Source organism: Sceloporus occidentalis, unplaced genomic scaffold (genome assembly GCF_023333645.1).
Source record: "Sceloporus occidentalis isolate IW3139 unplaced genomic scaffold, rSceOcc1.0.p SCAF_31, whole genome shotgun sequence".
Lineage (NCBI taxonomy): Eukaryota > Metazoa > Chordata > Lepidosauria > Squamata > Phrynosomatidae > Sceloporus > Sceloporus occidentalis.
The window spans coordinates 8,540,331-8,565,904 of NW_028317011.1; the positions used below are offsets into that span (position 1 = coordinate 8,540,331).

The 25,574-nt window shown below is 34.2% G+C and overlaps 1 protein-coding gene across 7 annotated transcripts in view; it reads left to right on the plus strand.

Moving 5' to 3' along the window:
- LOC149298801 (CUGBP Elav-like family member 2) overlaps window positions 1-25,574 on the plus strand; it is a 230,707-nt gene that overhangs the window by 17,931 nt on the left and 187,202 nt on the right. For 4 of the 7 annotated variants that reach the window (XM_089487181.1, XM_089487186.1, XM_089487185.1 and 1 more), the window contains exon 1: window positions 6,647-6,720. The exons of the other annotated variants lie outside the window; for them this stretch is intronic. In XM_089487181.1, the coding sequence (XP_089343307.1) occupies window positions 6,647-6,720 (74 nt within the window). Of the gene's footprint in view, window positions 1-6,646; window positions 6,721-25,574 lie in introns of those variants that run through there. 7 annotated transcript variants of the gene reach the window in all.

The following is a 25,574-nucleotide window of genomic DNA, read 5'->3' on the forward strand; positions in this document are numbered from 1 at the left end:
ATTTCTAAAGAATATATTTTTACCGTATTGGGAAGTCAAGGAGTTTTTTTTTTTATCCTCTGACATTACAGTTTTAACGTTTTAGGCTTGCATTGAATAGATGAAAGCACAGCAAGTTTTTTTTTCTTCTATACCTAACATATGCTGATAACCCTTTGTGAGCTGGAATTAATTGTAAAAAGTTAAACATTGTTAACTTAATAATATGTATATATATATATACATATATATATATATATATATATATATACTTTACCACCAAATTGGTCAGTAGATACTGGGACTCTATTCCAGATAAATTCCTTTGTGTATCGAGAGAATCAAATGTTCAATTTTAAAGTGGGATTTTTCTTTTCATAAAACATATCCCGTTGTGTATGACCCCAGTCATACCATCTTCTATAAATGTCTATGGTAAAGGTGCATTCAAACTGTTACACACTAGTTGTTAAATAAAACCGTAACCTATGCACTCTCAATGCTTTCTATATGACCTACTTACATACTACTTCACCCTCCCTGTGGTATGATTAAAAGCTGCTTTGAATCCACCATTCCCTCCAGGGATTTGAGGCTAGAATTTAACAAACTGCTGAGAAGGCTTAAGTCAGTAAGAGCCTGGGCTTCCCTGCAGCTTCTTCCAGCCAATTCACATGTAATTAAAAAGAAAATACATTTTTCAAAAGAACCCATGTTTCAATATAGCATTTTAAATGCCCATATCTATTTCTAAATATAAATCATTTCAGAGGTTGATATTGACATCATGTCCTATAAACAGGCACTGCCCATTTATTTAGATGCCTTTTCACTATTGTTTCAACCAGTGCTAAAAGAATTATACACATAAATGTACTTTTCTGTGCTGATTTTCTTTCCCTGTTAATGCACTTTACAATTTTATTATTTGTATTATATATATATATATATTATATAAAGATAAGTATATCTTTTTAAGGGCTGCTTAGTCAAGCTTCTCTCGGGTTTCAAATATTTATTGGTATGTAGGGTTTTACACTAAAACTCTGATTCTTACTCAGATAGTAATAGTGGCAGTAGACATATGACTTATAAATATAGCAGTGCTAACAAACTATAAAACACCACATCTCATCTTACATGCACAGCTATAGAAAGCAAGTGTATATCCTGATTGCAAGTTGTAGTTTTAAACTCCCCAAAAAAGCAGATTTGGAATGTCACGTCAGTTTTCCCTGAGCTTGAGAGTTTTTCCTTTCATCTTTTTAGTTGCCACATGCTCTTATTTGTAGACAGATTACATGAATTCCCAGCAATATCGTACATTACATGTGAGTAACAGAAAGGACCAGTTCCATTCATAATGGACGGTAGTGCCATGGCACATACAGAATAAGCCTACTCAGTCAGTAATTTACCAGTCAAAAATGGTCTTTTTTTAATTGTAAGCTTGTTTGAGCACAAATAGTATTGTATTTTCCAGAGAGTGGTGTATTCAGCATAAATTCAGCAAAACACATTTCTCGTGCAGCCTGCTATCTACCTAAATCATGGTGTGTTTTTTAAAAAAAAAAAGAAGGTCCCAGTACTCTTCTTTAAAAAAAACACAAAATCTCTTGGTGTATACATAGGGCTATAGTTTACTAAATTTGTGATTACATTTTAATAAAGATTATAATGATAATTACAAACTCCATAGCCTCCAAGTCACTCCTCCACAGCCCCCTAGTCACCCCTCCACAGCCACCGTCATTCCTCCATAGCCTCCAAGTCACACCCACAAAGCCATATTCCTACCTATAGAGCTTTCTATTGGAAGGTACTAGCATATTCTTCTTATCATCCTCCTGTGCAGGGGCTGTATGTTGCAGTATCAGGATGATGTCAAAACATCTTGAGATGGAGAGAAATTTAAAGATTTCTGGGTGGCCTTGGAAACTAAAGTTCTTGCAGCAGTGGTAGACATAACCTATTTGACAACCGGGGCTGATCATTTTGTAGCACCCTCCTCATACACAGAAATTATTTGAACAACAACAGCACAACGTGTGACCCCTGAAATTAAAAATCTTCCAGGCAGTGGCCATACACATGCCTGTCCATATACACACAAATATTCATGCTTATCCTTACACACAAACAACTTAGCATACACTTGCACTTAGACATGATTACTTGCCCTACACAGACACACTTACCCTAACATATCTCCCCTTTCTGCCTATCTCACACTCTTTCTTTCCCTTTCTCTCTTTTTGTCCTCACCCTGCTGGTCCTGGTGATGGGAGCATGAGGTCTGTTTCTACAGACCTCTGTTTCTGTGCTTCCTAGCAGTGCGCACGGCTTCAGTGCTGAGCATTGGAATAGGACATCAGAGGTCTATGGGTACAGACCTCATGCTCCTTTCACCTTTGGTATAGACAGTATATATATAAGCTGAATAGGAAAAGTCACTGGGGGTCACTATTAAAATACAATGATTTTGTGATGTGTGTGTGTGCTTCCAATGTAAAATGCATTATGGGGAGGATTCACTATGCTGTGATTTGTTGTTCACATGCGGGCGAGCTTTCTTTTCTCTGTCATAGGAAACCTTTACTCCAAGCTTTCAGAAATATTGCAGATTTAACTGACACATATTCATGAAATAATCCCGATAGCATTCCAAGGTACCAGCAATGAGCATTCAGTGATTTAAGAGCTACATGATAAAAGCTAAAGGACCTTTATATTACAAACCATGCTGGTAGCTCTACAGTATGCATGTTGCATGTGTGCTATTGTGCTATTGATGGCGTCCATGCAATATATATATATACTTTCTTAAGGATCTAATATTAGTCCCTTCTATCACTGCTCCATCATGCACTGGTTTTGAATTATGAAAATGCACAATGCTATGGTATATTGTGTACATGCTTTCTAAAGGGCTGTTCTTTATAGCACATATTAATGCTCTGTACAAAGCCCTTTACTAGCAACATATATCTTTCATATCTGATCTGCTTTGTACTAGGGTTGGTAATTATCTGTTAAAAGTTAGGATATTGTAACAAGTCCAGGTTTAGAAAAAAGATTTTGGTAGAACCAAATTTCAATAATATTCATACCCACACAGTTGCTATTACCATCATTTTGTTTTGTGCTGGATTGGATAATGATAAAAAAAATATAGACTTCATGATGTTTCCATGCCCGTTGATATCAACTTGCAATTTTTCTGTAATGAGGATGACTACAGCTTTGGAGATATGTGCCTTACTGTAAATTAAGGGGGTTAGGAGAGGGAAGGTTTTATGTTTGACTAATAATTTAATAGAGAAACAACATCAAATGCTTATTTATCTTTTCTACAGCAATAACATCTCGGAGTGAGAAGAAAATGTGTGAAATAAAAGTATTCAACATTTATCTCACCATTGTTCTTGTTACTTGCAGAATAAAAGTTTATTTTTAATCAAAAAAGCTTTAGTTCGGGTTTTATTATCCGTATAACCTTAAACAGCTCTTTCTGGAATCAGATAATATACAGAAACCTTTGTACCATTAAAATGACACTGGATCCAAACAGTTTTATGTTTGCTGAAATGTTGAGAACTATATACTTAAAATGCGAAAATATGAAGCTGACATAAGCTGATATACAGATCCAAAAGGATCTAAGGAGGATCTAGTTCATGCACCATCAAGTCACATGTCCTTCTTCCACTATAGGAAAAATCGGTAGAGAACTGAAGAACTTAACATGGAACATTTTTATTCACACAAACTCATTCTAATAATAATTGACCGTAGTAGACGCTATAAAGAATAAATGGTACTTAGAAGAATCGGTGGTTTTTCATTTAATAATCCTGTTGTCTGTCCTGGGAACCCTTACCATTTCAGTATTACTTATATTTATTATCAGGAAAAAAAACCCACTAAACCATCGTATGGCAAAATAACAGAATACAACAGAAAATGAAATGTTGTCTTGGTGTCCCTGGTTTTTGCCTAAGAAAATAATCACTGTGTTTAATTATATGATATACCAAATAAATAAGAGGTATGATTAGTAGGCACTTCGTATATTTTTCTTTGGTATATACAGTTTTGAAACATAGTTTCATTAAACAAAAAGACAATGCCAAGTATGTATTTTCTGCTTCCTATCATTGCCAAGAGTAATACCTCTTTTTCCTTCAGGAATGAGTGAAGCAAAGTGTGATTGCTTCACTGAGGCCTTTTTTTTGCTAAGAAGCAGTGTTTCAGAGTGAGTACTTCTCAAGTGGGTGCTGGCCTATTCCTGGCAAACAGCACCACAGGTTATACTAAGTACTTGTCTGCCATAAAAGAATGTACATGTATGTATAAAGGCACAGAAAGTTCATCAATGCCTTGTTCCAGGTGAATTCCTACAGAATGTCTGGGCAAGGTTGGTTTTTATCTAAAGCTGTATATGTTTTTATGTAAACATTTAGGTTTATCAAAAGTGTCCCTCTGATAACACTCCATGTCCTTCTCTCTTTATGAGTCCACCTTTTCAAGAAGTTTAGTGTATATGAGTATGTAATAGCTATTTACCCTAAAAGTGTTTATAAACAGCAGAACTTGTGTTTGTAAATTATCATAAATTGATCATATAAAACATCTTCTTAAAGCCCTACCCCCCCAGCCATGCCTCTCAGGCCACATCCCGTAAAGAAAAATTGTCCGTCTTCAGCTATTTCAGTTGTTTGTTAGTAAGCTTAGCTGAACCACAGCTATGCATTATGCATATCCATGTATGCACAATGCACCATTTATAAACCCACAATGCTTTAAATTGTTGAAAGACGAAAATAGAAATAGATAGTAATGTCAGAAAAGAACCAATTGGCACATCTAGTCAACCCTTTTTGAATTACTTCACTAGGACCATTTATGCACATTTCACACTCTTGAATTCCTTTGCCTCAACTACTTTAACTGGAAGTCTAGTCCATGTATCTACTACTTTCTGCAAAGTAAAATGTTTTCACGTTGCCACTCAGTTTCCTACCCTCTAAGTATAAATCATGCCCTCTGGTTCTGGAACTCCTCTATTTATTTAATGCATCCCTCTTGATCTTCTATCAATCCGAAGACATATTTGAATATTTATTTGCCTTTCTTGGTTGTACATATTTATGTTTCAAAGTTTTTCTTGTTTTGTTTGTAAGACCAGATAATATTTTAGTGGTCCTTATTTGAATTCTTTCTAAATTATTTATGTGTTCCTGAAGCCATAGTCTCCAGAACCGGACATAGTATTCTAAATACAGTCTTACTAGTGACCTATAAGGCAACATTAGTAGGTTTTTCATCCTGCTATTGATTCCTCTTACAATTTAGGACTCCTGTGAAGCTCAAGCTCCTTCATCATTTTTACTGAACAAGAAGCTTGATATTCTTGACATATGTTACAAAGACAAATTTAGAGAATTTTTACCAACACTGAGGGCCAGGTCTGATGTTCGGTTCTGCCGGAACATATTTACATGAATATGTAGGCTTGGGTACTGGAGAAAGTCCTAGCTTCTTTCAAGTGGATAGGATTATCTTCTCTGGTGCATTGAAACAACTTCAAAGCATCTCAAATGGGAGGTTAAAAAAAAGAGAGAGTTCATGTAACGTCCATCTTAAGTGTAACACCACGTAAAAATAAGGGGCGAAATCTACTGTTATTTTCTATATATATCATTCCCGGCACTTTTACATAAATTGTGCACATTTGGTCATTCCTAGATTGTAAAAAAATATTTTTTTGTAACACAAATGCCATTTTTATGCTAAATTAAGATTTTTGAGGATCACTGGAATATTGCACTTACTGTGTCATATATCTATTTTTTGTGTATCCAAGCCATGTAGACATATATTATCAAATAGCATATATTGATTGCTATAATGTGTATACCAAAATAAATCTAACCTGGGGGAGGGTTAAATTTGCCCAGCCTGTTCTTAATTTATCGCGTTTAAAATTACAAATATAAATGTACAGCATGTAGTCTTAACGAAAAAGAGAAATACATAAACGTTTAAATAAAACATGCATTAGCATGATGTCGGAATGTCACATTAACAGTGTAAGCCTTATTACAATTAATCCTTTCATTTCTGTTGCACGTTTCAGTGAAAAGGTTATTATGGATAATCCCTTTTTTACGTATAGCATTTTTATAGCATTTTTAAATTGTAATAGTTATTTTTTTTATATAAGGTATAGTTTTTTATATATAAGTACTGCAAAAAATGGATGCCGCTGTAATATATATATATATATATATATATTCAGAATTCAGGTTTAAAATGATTTTACGTTTATTTTTCCGATGGTTTTAGTTTAGTATAAGGTGAAAAAAATGTAGTGATGGGAACAAAAGAGATGCAGGGGTTAAATTGAGCTGCAGTATGAACGAAGCCCCGCCTACCCTTTCAGCACCTGGTACTCTATAGACAGTTGCCTCAGCAGTCGATTTCAGAAGGGATTGGAGGAAAACAAGTGGGGGAGAGAATGTGACAACTGCCGGGTCTGGCTTCTGCCTTGGGGAGGCCTCCCGCACCTGTCCCTGCCTGTCTCTTGGCCAGCACTGTTGTTGAATCAGACAAGCAGAGAAACATTCTTATTTGCCAGAGCAGAACAGCGTGCAGAAGCAAGAACATGACTTCTTCATTCAAGCTGGATTTTCTTCCTGATATGATGGTCGATAGCCGTTTGCTAGTTTCTGACAGAATGTAAGTACGGATACAGTTATCCGACAGCTGCTGAACTGTGCTAGGCTACATTAATGTTACATTGATCGTGTGTATGCAGCAACGACACGTTAGCTCACTGTGCAGTAGTTCCCGAGGCTACAGAGTTTTAGGGAGTGATTTGTGCTTTCTGGTACCTGGAGTTTTTCCCAGCATTTGAAATCACTTTTGAACGTTTAAATGATCCGGCTGCTAATTGGCATAAGGAATATGATGATCTCAAAAAGATTTTTTTTTTAAATACCTTTTTTCTTTTTTTTTTTTTTACTTTCTCTTTCCATGCTGGAAAAATGGCATAAATCATTGTCCTTTCACTAGTGCCTTGAATTACGAGACATTTTTTCTTTCTTGTGTCCAGGTAGAGAGGTGATGCTTGTGCCTTTCAGTTATGCAACTGAATAAAAAAAAACATGATTCTGCTTGTCTATTAACAGTGATAAAATGATAATACCTATTAACCTTCATGTTCCATTTGCAATAGGGATTTGCGATCTGTACAGCTTATATGCCCTATAGTTTCACTCTATAATGCATGCATAGGATATTTAAAGGTACTAAAGAACAACTATTTGTTATGTTATGGGATTTGATAAGCGGAATGTAGGTTTAACTCTTTGGGTGCTTAAGGGGAATTACAACCCGCCACCCAGTCCTCTACCCAGACAACACAACAGAATTTTAGCCATCTTTTTCATTTTATTACAATTTTACAATTTCCAAGTTTAAAAATAGATACTTGCACATCCTTGTTTAATCAGTGTCCGCTACATACATCCACACATGAGTTTTTTTTCGGAAAAGTTATTGCACAAAGGCAAGAAAAACAAAGTTATTAAATAAGACTTGATGCACAACCACATCTGTTAAGTTTTATTTTGCCTTTTACAGGCATGTTTGTATCATTTGTTTCCATAGCTTCTTACCAAGAGAATCCAAAACAGAAAATCATTTTGTAGGGTTAAAGTGTTTCTATAAATAAAAAGAGATATATGTTCTAATAACCGCCAGTCGTGATTCATCTTTATGTCTTTGCACAAAGCCTAAGAAGAACCATTCTGAGTTTTATGATCAATTTTACCGGCAGCAAAGTTTCCCCAATGGGGCTTACTGCTTTCCTAAGCATATTAGAAAAAGGAGCCTTTGAGTGGAGCAATTCAATACAAGTCTATTGTTTAAGCTGTTGAGCCATAGGGGGTGGGGAGCTAAATTCTTTCATATGCTGGCCAACTCGATTCATACAATCCTTGGTGTCGATAATGTAGAGTATACTAAACTGTTTGTTTTAAATGATGAGCACAGAGAGAGCCAAGCATGTCACCCCTGCTTTTATTCCCAAGAGAGCTGTGCCCTTCCATTATGGTGTGACAGTCAACAATGGTTTAAAAAATAATTGTTTTTAATAATGGTCGTGATCATGCATTCTATAGTTTAAGTATTTTACATCTGCAAGTTGGTTCAAGGACGTGTCTGTTGTGTTGCCTTGGTATTCCCTTTTCCCTTATTGCTTTATTGAATGTTACATCTCCTTCAGAGTTCATCTGCTACTTTTTATTATCTGTTTGGGTATGGCGAGAAATAATAAAAAATTGCTTCTTATATTTCCATCCTCAACCAGGAATACTTAATATTAATTTTAAGAATGGTTTGTAACTAGAGGTTCTAGTGAACTGAATTTACTTGATGCACGCATGTGGCCCAGTGATGTACTTGATTAAAATGTTGAAGAATAAGTAAGACTAACAGTGATAATAATGTTTATGTTATATCCTTTTTTATTTTTATCACAAAGTACAGTAGGGTTAGATTGCGCTACTTTTTCATGTTGAATATTAAGATGACCCTGTATGGTAAATAATTACTAAAAACTGTTATATGAATAATTGACATTACTATTTTATTTGTTCTCCCAGTTTGGAAATGTTATATATACATCATATTAAAAAAGATAAGATTTATTTGATGAAACGGCATTGCGTAATTGTTTTCAATATACTGGTCATATTGGTGGCTTTTATTGCTCATGAAGCATCTCAAAAGATGAGCTTCTTTGGTCATAAGGTCACTTCTACATAGCTTAGTGTTTAACTCTGGAGATAACTTTCTTAAGTGCGTTTAACTCCATGAACTCTGCATATACACCATGTCATCAATGCTTATTTAGTAATTATACAAATCCCTATTACAGCATTTATACGTAAATGCTGGTGGTTCCGGTTTTATTTTAACTGTGGGTCCTCTCCAATAAGTGTTGTAGACAGAAAGCATTTGTAGAATGGTGTTTAGTTACTTGGTTCACTTGTTCGTGAAGTTAATGGTTGTATTGCTTCATACCAATACCTCTGGAAATTGCAATGGACACCTAAAATAAATCTCCCTAAAGAAGTTATCTTAGGGCTAATGTGAACATTGCTCTTTGCTGATGATCCAAATAGTTTTGAAGATATGTAGCTACAGAGAATGCTTCATTTGTCATCTAGACACACAACTATGCCGACTAAATTTGAAACTAGTGCAGTTTTTCTGCAATATCTCTGTAAATATGTATCAGCAGAGTGTTCAGAATATTTCCTTACTGATGGCCGTACACCTATATGTGTATACATGATGGCACGCAGTATCTTTTCTGATTATGTTTGTACATGCACACTAGTGGTGGTTATAAGCGAATGCTTTTAGAGATTAACTGGGTCATATGCTGTTGACAGCAGTTGTCATCCAGAAAAAAATGTAATTTGCAGTAGCTAGAATGCACCGTTATGATAATCTTCGTCTTTGCTCGTTTCTACGTTTCCAACTACCACCATCATTTTTTCCCCTGTATTGTATTGAGGCAAAAAAAAAAGTAGATATTAAAAGAAAACCATTCTATGATTTCTGTTGAAGATCTTCCATAATGGTGCATATATTCAAATCTCGACAGGGGGACATTTTTAGTTCTTCTGCTGAACATTGAGTATGAAAGGAATAACCACTATGAATAACAATTGATGACCCTAAAACAAAATGATCTAAAGCAGCCCTTTTTCCTCCCCTTGTTTTCTCTTCAAGGTTGGTACCAGTGTCTGTAACACATATTCACAAATTTCAGAAGTTCCATTTGACGAATGCATGAAAATGCATAGCATAATAATGATTTTCCTTCCTTTTTTTCAAATAAAGGAAAAATGTAAAAAATGTGGAGCATGATTTTTTTTTAAATTCATGCTGAAATGTACCATACAAATCCTGAAAATGCAGCCATTTTAATATATATTAAAAGCCTCATTTTTCAAACTTGATAGGCAACCTTGCATCAAATTTCTGGAGGTGCTGTCTTGTTTCTTAGTGATAACACCATGTCAGATCCGATAAAAGAGGAGGGAAAGATTATTTAGTTTTTTTGGGGAGCCCTTTGCTTCCAGATAAAACCTCTCTGGCATTAGAGTGGGTCATTATTTATTTTACATTCCCAGCACTCTAGAAAGTAAGTTCTTTGAGATTTCATGCAGCTGTTTCTATCTCTAAACGCCACAAATCACATTTTTTTTCCTCTGCTGCCCTGAAACCTATATTTATGATGAACAGGTTCACGAATAAATTTCATCGACTGGGCTTTGATTTACTTCACAACAGCCTAGCAAATTGCGGAAACATCTGATCTTTTAAATGGCCAGCTGTTCTCGGTACTCGTGTTGTTCTCTGGAACCAGAATATTTTTACTATAGTAGAAAGAACATAAAGGGGAATTAATTAACCCATTGTACATAGTCACAAGAGATGTATGTTGTATGTTGTTCTGTTAGAAAAGCAGGCACATTGCAAATATATAAACTATATAAATGTAAGAGCCTTTGTTAAATAACATCAAAGAAAGCTATGAGGCCCGTTTCTCTACCGTGTCCACCGTTTGGCACCGCGACCTATGCCATTTCATAGTTATTATAATTATTATTTAGGCCACGTTGAGACATTAACATTTATAGATCACACATTTGTGTGACCCATATGTGTCTAAACAGCAGTTCAGCTCTACAGAGGTAAAAGTAAAGCAATCAGCAGGGACATCCTATTGGTTGCTATGGTCAATGGATCACTTTTATCCTCTTTGCATCAGAATTGCATACATAATCCACTTGTGATCTGCGTGTATCTTTAGGGATTTTCCTGTTATTGAATGTCATCTCTTTCTTGAAATACATGTTATATGTGTATCTGCATTCAAATAACAGAAACACAATAGAATTGAGCACAAATGTATGTGTTTCTACCATACATTATCATGCTAACTCATGTACAATAATCCAATGAGATTTATGGGTATGCGTTTTGAGTTAAAGACTCTCTGATGCTTAACTGCGGATAACTACTGTTAATGTCCTATGACCAGGTGTTGAGGCATTACTCATGTAGGCCTCTGTGTAATATGAAATAAACACAGATATGCACAGGTTCAAAGTGTCTAAAAATGTGCATACCTTTTGAGTGTTTTTAAAATCCACATGTCAGCGCTTCTTCTAACATCAAGCTAGGAGCTGTGGACAGCAAAAGAAGTTTGTCCTAAAGCATAGAATGTTCTTGTACAAAGTGAAGATGAGGAAAAAAAAATGAACTACATATAAATTTACGAATAAATTTACGTTATTTCAGAATAACTTTTTGGTACATTAAATCTACACATAAGTTTAGCGTATTTACTTTAATTCCCTTATAGGTATTATTGCATAATTAGAAGGCTATAAAATCCAATAATTAGTTTGGCTAAATTAAACATTATAAGTTATTTAATACAAATATGTATAAAATGTAATACCTATTAAGGCGTGGGTTATTAACTTCAACGCTCTGTAAGAATAATAGCTTCCTGCTAATTTAATTTATTATTTCTGTTAATGTTCTCTCTATTTAATTTTTCATACTTTAAGTACCTTGTATTTGTTCTATAGCTTGTTTTAGACAAGCTCTACTTATAATGTTCTAGAAGTTGGTACTGTATAGCACACTGGCTAAGGGCTATGATTAATCCGATCATAAATGTGACTGCATAGTTGATAATAGGATCACCGTAAATTAGGAACCATATGTAAAGGAATATGTATGTATATAAATAAATATTTTTTTTTGTTATGAAACATAGACACCAAAAAGCTTCGAGCTACCTTATATTTTCCCTAATATATTTTAATTGAAACTTTGCCATGTTTACCAAAAATCAGGTTATGATGTAAGAATGGACCCAAATTTAGTTAAGCAGCCTTTAATTTGAGAACATTTTAGAGAAATCAGTATATTTGAAGCACCCATGAAGATAATCAATCTTTACCTTTCCTAGTTTGCTACTATACTGTTGACACTATCGAGATTTTTTTTTTTATTCTGAATAATTTATTGTGGCTAGTTGTGCACCCACAGTGTATAGTATGTCCATGTCCGCTGTGACCAGTTCACCTTGCTGTGATATTTACATTTTTGTAACAACAGCTTTAAGAGGTAGAGATTTTTTTTACACTGCCATCATATATATATATATATATTTGTTAATAAATTCTGTAGCACAATAAAAGACACAAAAGATAATGAAAATACTTTGCCATCATGCTGTGCAGTGCAATGCATGGCTCAGTCTTGTCCTTTAAAATCGTGTTTGGATTGGAAGGTACACTTTGACTATAAACTAATAATAATATTAAACTTTCTTGCTTTTTCAAAAGCATCATTATGATCATTTAACATACCAAAATGGTTAATATTTATTTATAATTTTTAGAATATAAATGTCCAGTTATTTCAATAGTTGTCTTAATACATTCATAATAAAAGAAGAACAAGGTGTCTAATCTACACATTCCATACCCTATACTAGCTTTAAAAGATAAAACATCAAAATTGAATTACTATATTTTTTTCCATTTTTTTCCATTTTTTTCCATTTTTCTACATTTGACTTTGGAATACTGCACCATTGAAGTTTGTTTTTTAGATTTTCTCAAGAAGAACATTAAAGATTATATACAGTCCTATTGATGGGTTGAAATCACTTTTTCGATTTGTGAGTGCATTATATCACTTAAGTTCCACATTGAACAAATCATCTACACTATATTGTTTTATTATTTTTTCCCTTTATATGTACCTGCGCCCCATCTAAATTTCGTTGGTTTCATATTTCAACACTTGGAGGAGAGTGTTATTTGGGTGCTGCGGTCCAAATCAGGGAAGTATCACTTTTATTTTACTGTTCACTATAAGAGCACGTATTTTTGGTTTTATCTTTCACGGTGTTATTTAGCTATATTTGGAAAGCCATGACCTAAACTTAGCTAACATGCACGCTATAGATTGTCTATGACTATGAGCTTCTGCACATTTCAGGTGTTTGCTATGTGCCACTATGTAGCTATATTCAATTACATATTATTTTTAATTCATAAAACTGAGTAAATACTAGTTTTAATATCCAATCTTTAACACAGCACCAAAATTACTATTGATTGCTTGATAAATATGTCCCATATTCTATGAAATAATTGTCCCAAATAGAGTATCATTTAAATTCATGTGTTCATAGGCATGCTATGCTTTTGGTCAGCCATTGGGAAATATGCTGAAATCAGCAGTAAGCATGAACACCCTTCAGGCTGACAAAACTCATTGTGTCCATTTCTGCAGCTGCACCCAGTTCCATATGCCAAGCCAGGCTGTCGTCCGCATTAGCTTGGCTACCATATTCTTTTCTGCAGAAAAATCAAAGAAACCTAAAGACAAAAACTACATTGTTGCGTACATGCAAACATGTTGCTATGCTGAGATTTTCTTTGGATTCTACTTCCCGCAATAGATTATGCAGTGTTATACATAGCTTTGCTATTCCTTCTAAATCTTGGCAAAGCCTCCAAGTTGACATTCTATTTGTTCACCGCCAGCACTCACACAAGCTGCCAAAGGTTTGAGATTCACATTGACATAGGTGAACTGCCATATCTTGAATGTCAGAACTGAAGTACATTGCAATATGCTGTTGGTTCTTTTCAAGGTCCTATTTGATATATCATTAAATGCAAAGGAAAAACATAGATTTGCGTGTTTGGGATTTTAAAATAAAGTGTCTGCTTAAACGATATACCGAAATAGAAGCAGATTATACTATTTCAGAGATTTTACCTGAAAGCTACTTTTATCAGAAAGCTGCCGAAAGAACCTTTCTTTAAAACAAAAAGTAAAAAAGTAATAAACTGAAGACTTAAAAAATATATATTTTTATTTAACTTAGGAACCTTATAATGAAAAATGTAAACAGGACTTTTATTTATTGTAAAGTTTCATGTAGATTCACTTGTTTGTGAACCCCAATAAATGGTATAGGACTTCAGAATGTGTGGGCTCTTTATATCTAACTATTAATCTCAGCCATTTTCATGAAAGTAGTTTATATGACTTTATACATTATATATAATGTATAACAACAAATATATATAGGCTATATATTTATTTGTAATATTTTAAAATAGCTTTTATTGTTTCTTTTTTATAGTTTTATGCATTCTTTTTATGCACCCACTCTCTCAAAGATTTCTCATGCCAAATCATGTTTACAACACAACAGGAACTTTTTTCAATTAAAATTTGCTTTTTCAGTTTGCCAAAGAATAATGCATGCAATTTTGAAATTATAGTTATGTCACTGCATGTAACCTTATACAAAGAATATGAGTGACTTTTCCTATATACAAAAGGTTGGTGTATAAAGGGTTTTCAGAGGCAGGGGACTTGATGCTTACTTTTTTTTTACTACAATTGGTTTGATTGACAATATAGTCATACAGATAAGTACAGAGATACCTGGTGTAGCAGCTTTCTTTAAATAGAAATCCTGCTTGAAGGCAGTAAAGTAATACGTGGTATAGTGACTTGTAAATTATTTTTTTTCAAAAAACCCTTACTCTGAAATTGTTACTGAGGTTGTAGTAAAGTTTCACCCTGGGGTTTTAATTAAAAAGTGAGCTTGCAGGTCACTTGAGGTGAGATTAAGCCATTCCGTTTTACTTAACAGTGCGGGCCCAATGTAGATGGCCAATCCTGGTGAGTTCCTTCTGAGGTAGATTGGCCTTTTTAATCAGTTGGCAGTCAATACATCTGAAGACATATTTACCATAACCCAACTGTTTTCGTGGTTTATTAAATAAACTGTGACAAAACAACATTTTATTACATAGACTTTTACTGATGAGTAACATTACAAAACCCACAGTACAACTCAACCTGCAATGCTTTTTATACATATAGAATGCAGTGATTAACTAAATGTAGTGTTAAACAGCAGTCTCTTTACATTGGATGATTTCCTCTAGAAATCTCAACAGCCCATCATTTCCTGATCCTTCAATTCATTTCTTTTTTTTTGGGTCATTGGCTCTTAGGAACTTAAGCAATTCAGCAAATTAGATCAATCACATTTCCACACTCTCTTTTTCAATGTCCTCCACAACATTCTTATAAATATATATAATTTGCTGCTAATAAAAAAATCTTTAGACTTTTCTTTGGGCTATAGTTTAATGATGTAAGCCTTTTAGAAGTTTACTGGTAATGTATGGGAACATCACAAGGAATCCCGTACAGTATGTACTTACTCATGGCACAATGTCATTTTATGCCTTTTACAGAATGGTGGAGTCTTCAACATTAATAGTTCTGTTTATAATAGAGTTGAGATTGGGTTAGATATCTGGTTAATATATATGCTCTTTTTTAGATAAAGTATATATTTTTGCATGAATTTAGCCAGTTTAACTTATTGTTTAACAAACATTCAAGATGTAAGTTCAAGGCCACAATGATGGAAATTAAGTAAAAAAAATTTATTTTTTAACAGAAACATAATTTTTCTAGTATGCATTTTCAGTCTGTGGATCCCAGCATTTACTGTTTCACATACCCCTGTATAAATGTAATATTTCAGTTTGTCAGTTGCATGATCATTAGTGTCTTGGTTTATTTTACATTAATACCAAAGAATGAGAAGGTGCTTCTGCTTTGTCACAAAGAAAAGTGGTACCAGCTTCCATTTTAAGGATTTTATCTTTGGGGATTTACAGTTGTAATAACTAAAAGTTTAACATTTTCCAATAAACCATTGTTTAGAGACTGTAGACAAGATGGACAGAACCAATGATCCTTGGCTTATGAATGAATCAGATACACAACCAACCATATCTATAGTACAGCCAAGGTTTTATTCAACAAAACACTAGAACAGGGCAGTAAGCATATGTGCCAGAACAGGAGACACAGTCATCTTCCGTAAATGTCTCTAAGCGTGGTGAGACCCCTTTAAAAAGAACTTGCATGTCTTATTAATGTAAGTTTGAAGGTTTCTGCAAGAATTCCTTTACATTCAAATTTGCTGGCTCTTGCAGTTATGAAAGAGAGAGATTTCTCTTTGACATTAAAATGAAAGACAATTTCTAAAGGTGGTTTAAGATGAGAGGAATATCCTCGTCCAGGCTCTAATTTATCTACAGGCATATAATGAAAGAGTTTCTCCTTGGTACAGGAGTAGATATTTGCAAAGATGTATTGAAATTCATACATAGGACTTATTCTTCAAAGTCATTCATTATTTTATAGTTGAGGGTTAGGGAAAAATTTAATGACAGGTTATGGTCCTAGAAGTAAGTAGAAAAAAAATTCAGCCAAGGACAGGCTAGAATACATAATGTAGAATACGGACCTGCCTCTGTATAGCCATTAGAACATTATCACACAGAATTAAAACCTGTTTTTATGAATGAAGTGAAGTTATTTTAAATACAAAAACAGGTTTCCTAGGTAAAATCATTGTGGGGCATATGCAGCTTCATACTGTACGTCAATGGTTATATATTCAATATATTATATTGAGTGGTCGTTTTTGAGACACAAATACCTTTGTCCTGCTTCATTTATATGAGTGTATAACAGTGCCCCACAATAGTACTATAGGCAGGAAAGGTTTGGGGAAATAATACATTTTATTCTTGTGGTACATGACTTTGTTACAAATATACCTATAAAAAAGGTGCTGTCACATTGGCCATCTAAAGTGATGGGTGGTCTGCTACTTCTTAATATACATTAGATGATTGCCTGGGGTGTCCTGGGAAGACTTGATACAATCAAATCTTTGCTACCACCAATCTATACCAGGCCAGAGACCGATTTAACTAGAAAGATAGGACTGAGTGTTCCCTCCTGTTAGGCCTGTAAGCGACCCAGAATTGAAAAGTAAGAAATAAAGGTTAGAAGGATGATGCAAGTGCAAACAAAAGTTCCTAAAACATTCCAACATGGTGCAATTTTCAGTGTTACACTTTTGTACACATGTATTACCACCTGCTTTTATATACGTTAGAATATTGCTATAGTATCTCCATTGGCTGAAATACATATCTGGCTCCTTTAGATTAAAAAAGCTTGCCTCTGCCTCAGGAGTCTTATTAGTTCATCAGTCTTCATACTTTGGTACAGCAGACATTTGCCCTAAAGGGATCCATGTATAAAGTGGATATAGAGGCAAAAAGGTGATCAGTGTTAACCTTGTTTGCATGCGCCTACACTTGCATTGGTATTAACACTACAAGAATTCCGTGGAAAAGCAAGTCGCCTGGCTTTTAGTGGATGGATGTAAATGAGTGTTTTCTTAATTTTTAGTAGAGAGATTTTCTATCACACTTTTCCCCCCACCATGACTTATATTATTTGTGTTAAAGAGAATACCAAAGATAATGTGTGGTACAAACTGATTTATTTGGCTGCACAATTTAAAGCAGGAGCATATGACTCCCACATGTATTGGCTCTCACACAGACATATGTTTCCCATAATCCTGATTTAACCTCTGCTGCAGAGATTGAAACCATATAGTGAAAGTACAGTACTGGGAGGGGGGAGTAAACATTACTTAATAATGCCATATGTATCATAAACAGAGTTAATGCACCACTAATATGATAATCTAAAAAAGAATATCTCTTTGGGAAAAAAAAACTTCCACTGACAGGTGAAGTGAATAATACTGATCATTTTGTTATTATGGCACCTGTCAGTGGGTGGGATATATTAGGCAGCAAGTGAACAATTTGTCCTCAAAGTTGATGTGTTAGAAGCAGGAAAAATGGGCACGTAAGGATCTAAGTGACATTGACAAGGGTAAAATTGTGTTGGGTAGACGACTGGGTCATAGCATTTCCAAAACTGCAGCTCGTGGGGTGTTGCCGGTCTGCAGTGGTCAGTACCTATCAAAAGTGGTCCAAGGAAGGAAGAGCGTTGAACAGGGTCATGGGTGGCCAAGGCTCATTGATGCCTGGCTTGTGTTGTCAAATCCAACAGACAATCTACTGTAGCTCAAATTGCTGAAAAGTGCATCGTAGTTTGTTGCGCATCGTAGTTTGCGCATGGGGCTGCCCAGCCACAGACGAGTCAGGGTGCCCATGTTGACCCCTGCCGAAAGTGCCTACAGTGGGGACGTGAGCAAGAACTGGACCACGGAGCAATGGAAGAAGGTGGCCTGGTTTGATAAATCATGTTTTCTTTTACATCGTGTGGATGGCTAAGTGCGTAGCTTACCTGGAGAACACATGGGACCAGGATGCATCCATGGAGGCCCCACCTCACAACTTACAGGATTTAAAGGACCTGCTGCTAATGTCTTGGTGCCAAATACCACAGCACACCTTCAGAGGAGCTGAACAATCCAAGACTCTCTTTACAATAGCAAATGTTACCTTCTGTTATATCTAAATACTCATAGCATTGAAACTACCTGTACCAGCATTCCAAGTTGGCCCACACATAACCATTCTAGTAAAAGTCATACATCCCCCTGTAATGTATCTGTCATAAAACAGATTTACAGTGTTATTGAGTGCTAGATTAACATAATATATGCATCTGACAACAAAAGCTTGATGTGATTGTTGCCACTCAAAGGTTAATAATGTTTCTCAATATATAAACCATATATAAACATTCTTCATCTAGATATTTCATTACTCAAGATAATTCAGTGTGATATGATGTAGAATTGTTTGCGAATGATCTGCTACCATATTGAATATGTAGAACAAAGGTTCATCGGCAAAGGTGAGTTTGGAGTCCATATTCTAACATTATGGGGTTATTTATAAAGAACGGTTCTAGCACAGAGTTGGTAAAATGTATGCAATCACCATAGCAACCTACAGAATGCTTCTGCTGATTGTATATGTTTTGCTACTTTCTTCTTTAAATATAACCACTATTTCTCCACAGTTAACCCTCTGCACTTTATAGAAGGTCTGCTTCTATAAAGTGTTTGCAGCCTGGTGTATAATTCAGATGTCAGTGAATCAGTCCAGAAACCAAATGTCAGGTATGGGTCAAGCGCATTTCCAGGTATTTATAGTAGTTGATGGGAGCTAGACTGGTATGTAATTTCATTGCAATGGTTATGGCTATGGACATATGTCTTTAAAGCAAGATGTTCATATGTAGTTTTATTAGGCAGGTTTTTTTTTGTATTATGCATACATTTTATGCATCATTATATCACTACAGAGAGGTTTGGGGAAATAATACATTTTATTCTTGTGGTACATGACTTTGTTACAAATATACCTATAAAAAAGGATATTGGTTTACCTAAAATTATTTTTATGGTACTGTCACATTGGCCATCTAAAGTGATGGGTCGTCTGCCACTTCTTAATATACATTAGATGAGTGCCTGGGGTGTCCTGGGAAGACTTGGTACAATCAAATCTTTGCTACCACCAATCTATACCAGGATATTATATATATATATATATATATATATATATATATATATATACACTATACTTAATAATACTCAGAATTTAGGGAATCCAAGGACAAAATAAGGATATGTCTCATGTAAAATTAATCATTCCCAGATGTACAATAACACAATGTTTACACAAAACCAATGTTTATATTACACACACACACACACACATATATATATATATAAAAATATGTGAAATATAAACATTTGTTTTGTGTAAACATTGTGTGTGTGTGTATATATATATACTATATGCCACATCAAAGATTAAATGCTTCCTACTGTAGCATCACCCACACGTCACTCTCTCCATTACAGTTCAACCTTTACACAATGGTTGCATGTATTCACTATGCACAGCTTGTGAAATAATCTCTAGCGGGCATGAAGAAGGGTAGGGGCTGACGTTGTCACTGCTGCTATGGAAACACATATAGCTTTCATATTTTTGCTTTTTATTTTAAAATAATAACGTGTTAAAAAAAAGACAATGGATTACCTTATTTTATAGCACTGCAATTAAAACCATTATTACAATTGCATCTTTTTGTACAGAAAACGTATTGCTACCTATATTGACATATAATTATTAACATTGTTGTTAGAAAGATAGGAAGTTCAGTTATGATAATACATTGGTATTATATAGCATACTATCACAGCTTTTTTTATCCCCTTTTACACAGTTAATCATTCTGACCATTCATTGGCAGTTTAGCTGAACTCCTCTGGTATTGCATATTGAATGTTATCTTGTTGCTTTGATGCCTTTTTTATACCAGGACAAAAATTGTACAGTTGGTTTGAATATTGTTCTGCCCCATGAGCAGATTGTTTTCTTGTCGGCCATACAAGTACTATCTATAATTACATTTTTAAGTGAGTACAAATAGTCGTTTTGTTGAAAAAAAATCATACACAATGGAATTCAGTTGCTTGCAATAAATGTATATTTTTCTGTGCCAGAAACTCAGCAACATGCCTGTAAAATAATAACACGACATATTATGAAATGCATATCTTGCTATAACTTTACAAGTGCTTACAACCAATAGCAAAATGCAATGCTTTTTTAACAATTAATAAAGTTGTTATGGCGTGTTTGTTCAAACCCTCAACCCATTCTAATATGGATGACTAATAAATTTTTTTAGTTTGTTTGTATTTTTATAAAAAACATAATGGGGGTCAAGCAGATTTTAAGATACACAAAACTATGGGTATTTTCAGACTCCAAAATATTAAGCATAGCAGGCAGTATTCTAAAGGGTAAGTATGATAGGGGTATTTGTTTGTTTGAGCTTTTAGTCTTGAGTAGCCTTTTATGTGTTAAAAAAAGAGTAAATTCATAAATTGTCACTTTCTACTCTCTAATCATATCTTCTACATTTGCATGTTTTCTCATATTACTTAATATTTGGTCTAAATGGCAGCGAAGCCTTTTCATACATATCTATAGACCTCTGAAGTTGTAAGTTATTATGATAATGCTTCTTCTGAAGAGAGCCGGACATACAATAATTTAAGGGTTACACTTAGCAATTAGATATGGCGTTTTGTCAGAATGATAAAAAATGGATAAATTCACATTAGCAAATGAAAAAATGAAGTCTTTAGTTGAAGTTGGGCCAACATTGAAAAAGTAAAGTTATATAAAATTTCAAAAATTGACCTATGAGGTCATGAAAGCTTACGTAATGTTACATCTTTTTCTTTGTTTACCTAATAAAATGTAGCAATTTTGACTAAAGAACAACAGATACCGGTATAAGAAGTAATAGGTACATTTAGAAGACTTTCAATAAAGGTCATAGGGGCATTCAAAATGGCTTTGTTTTTATGGAGTAAATAGCAGACATTCAATACTGACCAACTACTGTTTATCTATGGTCTAAATCTTTATTTCCATACATTTTAGAGTTTAATAGTCACATTTTCAAAAGAGAAAACAAAAAGCAGAGGAAGCAGATGTGTTTGGAATTGCTATCTCATTTCCACAGCCACTGGCATAATTGTGATGAATTCCAGTGTTATAGCTACATCGTTGCGCGATGCAATAGGATTCTGTCATTAACTCATAAACAAAATGTTAAGGTGACTGCTTTATGATCTAAATGCGTGTGCCTGTACATTTTTCATCGCAAGTGGCTTGTTCACATTATCACAAAGGTGGAAACCTGAAATAGACTTCAGTTGTTTTTTTTATGTAGTTTCAGCAACACGCATGTGACTCTTAATAGACCATGTAATATATTGCCAAGCCAACTAAGGGCCTTCTTGTTCCTAAACGCTTATGTTAAGAACATGCAGTGACAGCCTCAAAATCACTAATAATGATGCTTCCTGATTGTGGTTTATCATGGGATAAAGATGCAGTGCTTAGTAGTTGTATAGATCTTCAGCAAAACAAATACAAAATAATAAACACAAGGTTTGGAATCGTCCAGTTCTGAGTAAACACCTGCTGGCGTCCAAAGGTTCAAATACTAAAATAAAACAAAACTTATTTGTTTCAGCTTGGGCTTTCCAATGTGTATATAGGAGACCAGGCTTGTTTATCCTTAGTTAAATCAGACCCTTAACACATTAGATTAGTTTACAAGCCAAACTCAGTTGCTTCAGCGATCACAGAGAAAGTAAAAAAAAAGTATAATAAAAAACTGCCATTTAGTAATTATTTTTTGTTTTGAATAAATAAGCAATATTTACAAGGGGGTGTTGCCATGAAAATATTCATTTATACTAATTCAGCTGTTTTTCAGGCATTATTTCTACATTATTTTTACCCAATCCTTTGCCTTCAATATTTTAGTTTGCTGTGTTATGGTGGGGAAAAAAAGAGTCTGTGATGTTCAAGCAGGGCCCTTTGAAGTTTGCTTCTATACTACTGTGTGTGAAAACAATGGAGCAGACCCGAATGTAATAAATTAAATAAACCAGCTGGTTAGTGTCAATGGCTTAGTTGTCATGGTGTCCCCAACCGGAAAACATAGACAAAAACTGAAAAAAACCTCAGTCAGAACCAAGTCATTCAGGGTCCAAAACAATTCTAGGAGTCCTTCTTCTTGAATACCATTTATTGTACAGTCCAAACATGCTAAGTCTAGGTAAACTGCATAGTCCAACATATCTCGAGCGTTATCTCTTACTCATAGGCATGCGGTTCTTGGTACTCTTCATCCAAGGTTGTTCAGTTTTTGGCTATAGTGTGTGCCCCTGTTGATTTCATAGAGAGATCAGGACTATATATATAGCTTGATGCAATTAACCATGAATTACTTTAGGGAAGTTCGTGTTTGAAATGAACGCCGTTAAATCTGTGCACAGACCATTACAAGTCAACAGTTTACAGACTGGTCATGACCGCTGTCTTTTCCAAATGCATTAATGAGCTGTTTAATTAAGGAATGAGGAATTTTACAGCCAGTGATCACCACTTTTGTTGTTTTAATAATGGCTAGATTTGAAATCTTTTATCTTGGTAACTTCATTAAAGACACATTCTTGCATACTAATGCTAAAATTCTTAATGCTTATTCTGTCTTTTTTCTATCATGGTCAGGCAACATTTAGAGATTCAGCTGCTGTTAAATTTTATCTTCTATTGTCCTCAGTAATCGAGTATTACATACAACAAATAGCCTATATCTGGTCATCTCAGATAAGCCAGATCTATGTTTTACTTTACCATTAAGTTACACAATTTTATGGTGAAACATTGGACTCTGAATCATTGGACTCATTGGTACTTTAAATGCACTATAAATGGCACAGAGTCTTACAGTAAGATACATAAAATTGGTGTGCTAGCTGATATATTATCTCAAATAGCGCTACAAATATCATGAATTGTGCTTGTATCATCTGCCTTTACAGAGACTTTGAAAAAGTATTTTATAGAAACACCCTACCCTATCTACCATCAAGGCAACTTATGAGACCATCTAGGGTACTGAGGTCATAGAGTAGGTGCTACACCTAGATCGCATAGGAACCCTAAAGCCAGCCCTGCAACCAGCATGTGATAATGGCTTGGCTACTGTTCCAAAATGTGGTATTTAAAAATATTATAATTATTTTCCACACACTAGTTTAAGTTCTTATAACTTGTGTCCTCAGCATCCTGGAATGCTGAACATATGGAGGTTTCATTCTCAGATTAGTCAGTCATTTGTGAATTTCAAAAAAACAGTATATACCACTCAATTTACCTGGTTCAGCAGCCCAGTCTTCCTTGGTAATAAATTTAGTTTTACATTTTAATTTCTAAATACATTTGTATACGTTGAAGACAAAATTACTAGGACTGGCATTAAACTAATTATTCTAATATTATGCATTGTCACATTTACTGTAACTATATGTTGAAGGTTTTGCGCTTCTACATTTGTCTGTTTACTTAAGTTTACTATGTCATCAATAGAGGATACAAAATCTGTTTCACCTTAGACAGTGAGAAAAGTCAAATAATGATTAGAAAGCTTTCTTTGCACAATGAAAACTCAAACAAACTCAGCCATTGAACTCTATAAATAGTTATCCAACCAGGACACTGAATTAATGCTCTGTGTACACTAATGGAATATATTTCTTTTTTATTCAAAATTGTACTGTTAGAGACTGAAACCATAGAAGCAGGATGTTTTACGTTATAGCATAACTTGGTAACCTTGAATTTATGATATACTGTACTTATACATCTTAGTATAGTTTACATTTCATACTACTTAAAGTTATTATATTGCCTGCTTCTTTCCTTAGAAAAAAACTATCTGCAGATTTACTTTTCTGAGCAGCTGAACAATACTAAACTTTGATACAAAGTGTTTTGGGGTAAAAAAAAAAAAAAAGTGGTTTGTTGTTTAATGCCCTATTCTATGGCTAGGAAGGTGTCTGAAAAGAATCTTTAAATTAGAAGTATGAGTTTATGACATACCTCCCAAGTGTACTTTTTTAAATTAAACAATCCTGATTATGTCAATGTCCTAAGTGAATTAATTTTTGGTTTTTAACTTTACAAACTCAAAATATGTACACATTCCTTTTTACCAATAAAATTCGACATTCCTTTCATCAGTTTACCCTGCTACATTGTAATATCTAGAAAATCTCTATGCTTCAAGTCGAAGTGACAGATAACTGTGTGCAATAGATTTCCACACAAGATGACACACTATTGATAAAGTCTCCTAATTAAAAAAAAATAAAATACATTTTATTTATTTATTTATTGTAGTCCCTTCCACATAGCGGAAAAGAACCACTTTGGTCTTCAATAGAAGTAAATAAATAATGATAGTTGGTGCCCTCAACCTACATTAAGGATCTAGAGTGTGGAATTTTTTTTTCTTATATTATTTAAGCAATTGTTTCCATGGTCTGGCACTAGTCATGCACAATAATAAAACACTTCTTTAGTTACAGGAATCGGCCATTTACTGTTTTGTCTGCATATGGCTTCCTTGCTATTAAACTTTGTGTGCAGACTACTTTATAATGCCTTTTAATGGCCTTAATGGCTCAAATAAGTAAAATGCACTTTCATTTATGCAAACTATAATGCTGCAACCCATTAAAAACCGATTAATGCAGAATAACATCATAAGATAAATGCTTTTTGAGTGAAAATGTTACCACAATATAAGAGGATATTAGCTACCAGGTAGTCAATAAAATGACTACACTTAAATGAATTGTATTGTAACTTAGAAACTGTATATATAGAATGGTAACATATAGTACTGATAGTATAGTAATAATGTACCAAATTATGGTCGTCCATGATTGCACCTTTATACTTATATCACCATATGTGGTCCTGAAGATGTCTTGTTAGCTATGAGGTTGCTGTAGTGATAAAACATTTTTCTAAGCCTGAGGGTTTTCTTTATGCAAAACTCCCAAAGTCCCTATATAATGTGATATTATTTGTGTGGCAATTATAATATTAGGGTATTAGGGTGGGTGTAGTTAATAATTATTAGGTAATACTTATCACCTTAAATTAGCTAATATTTACTTAAGCTAAACTTGGATCAAG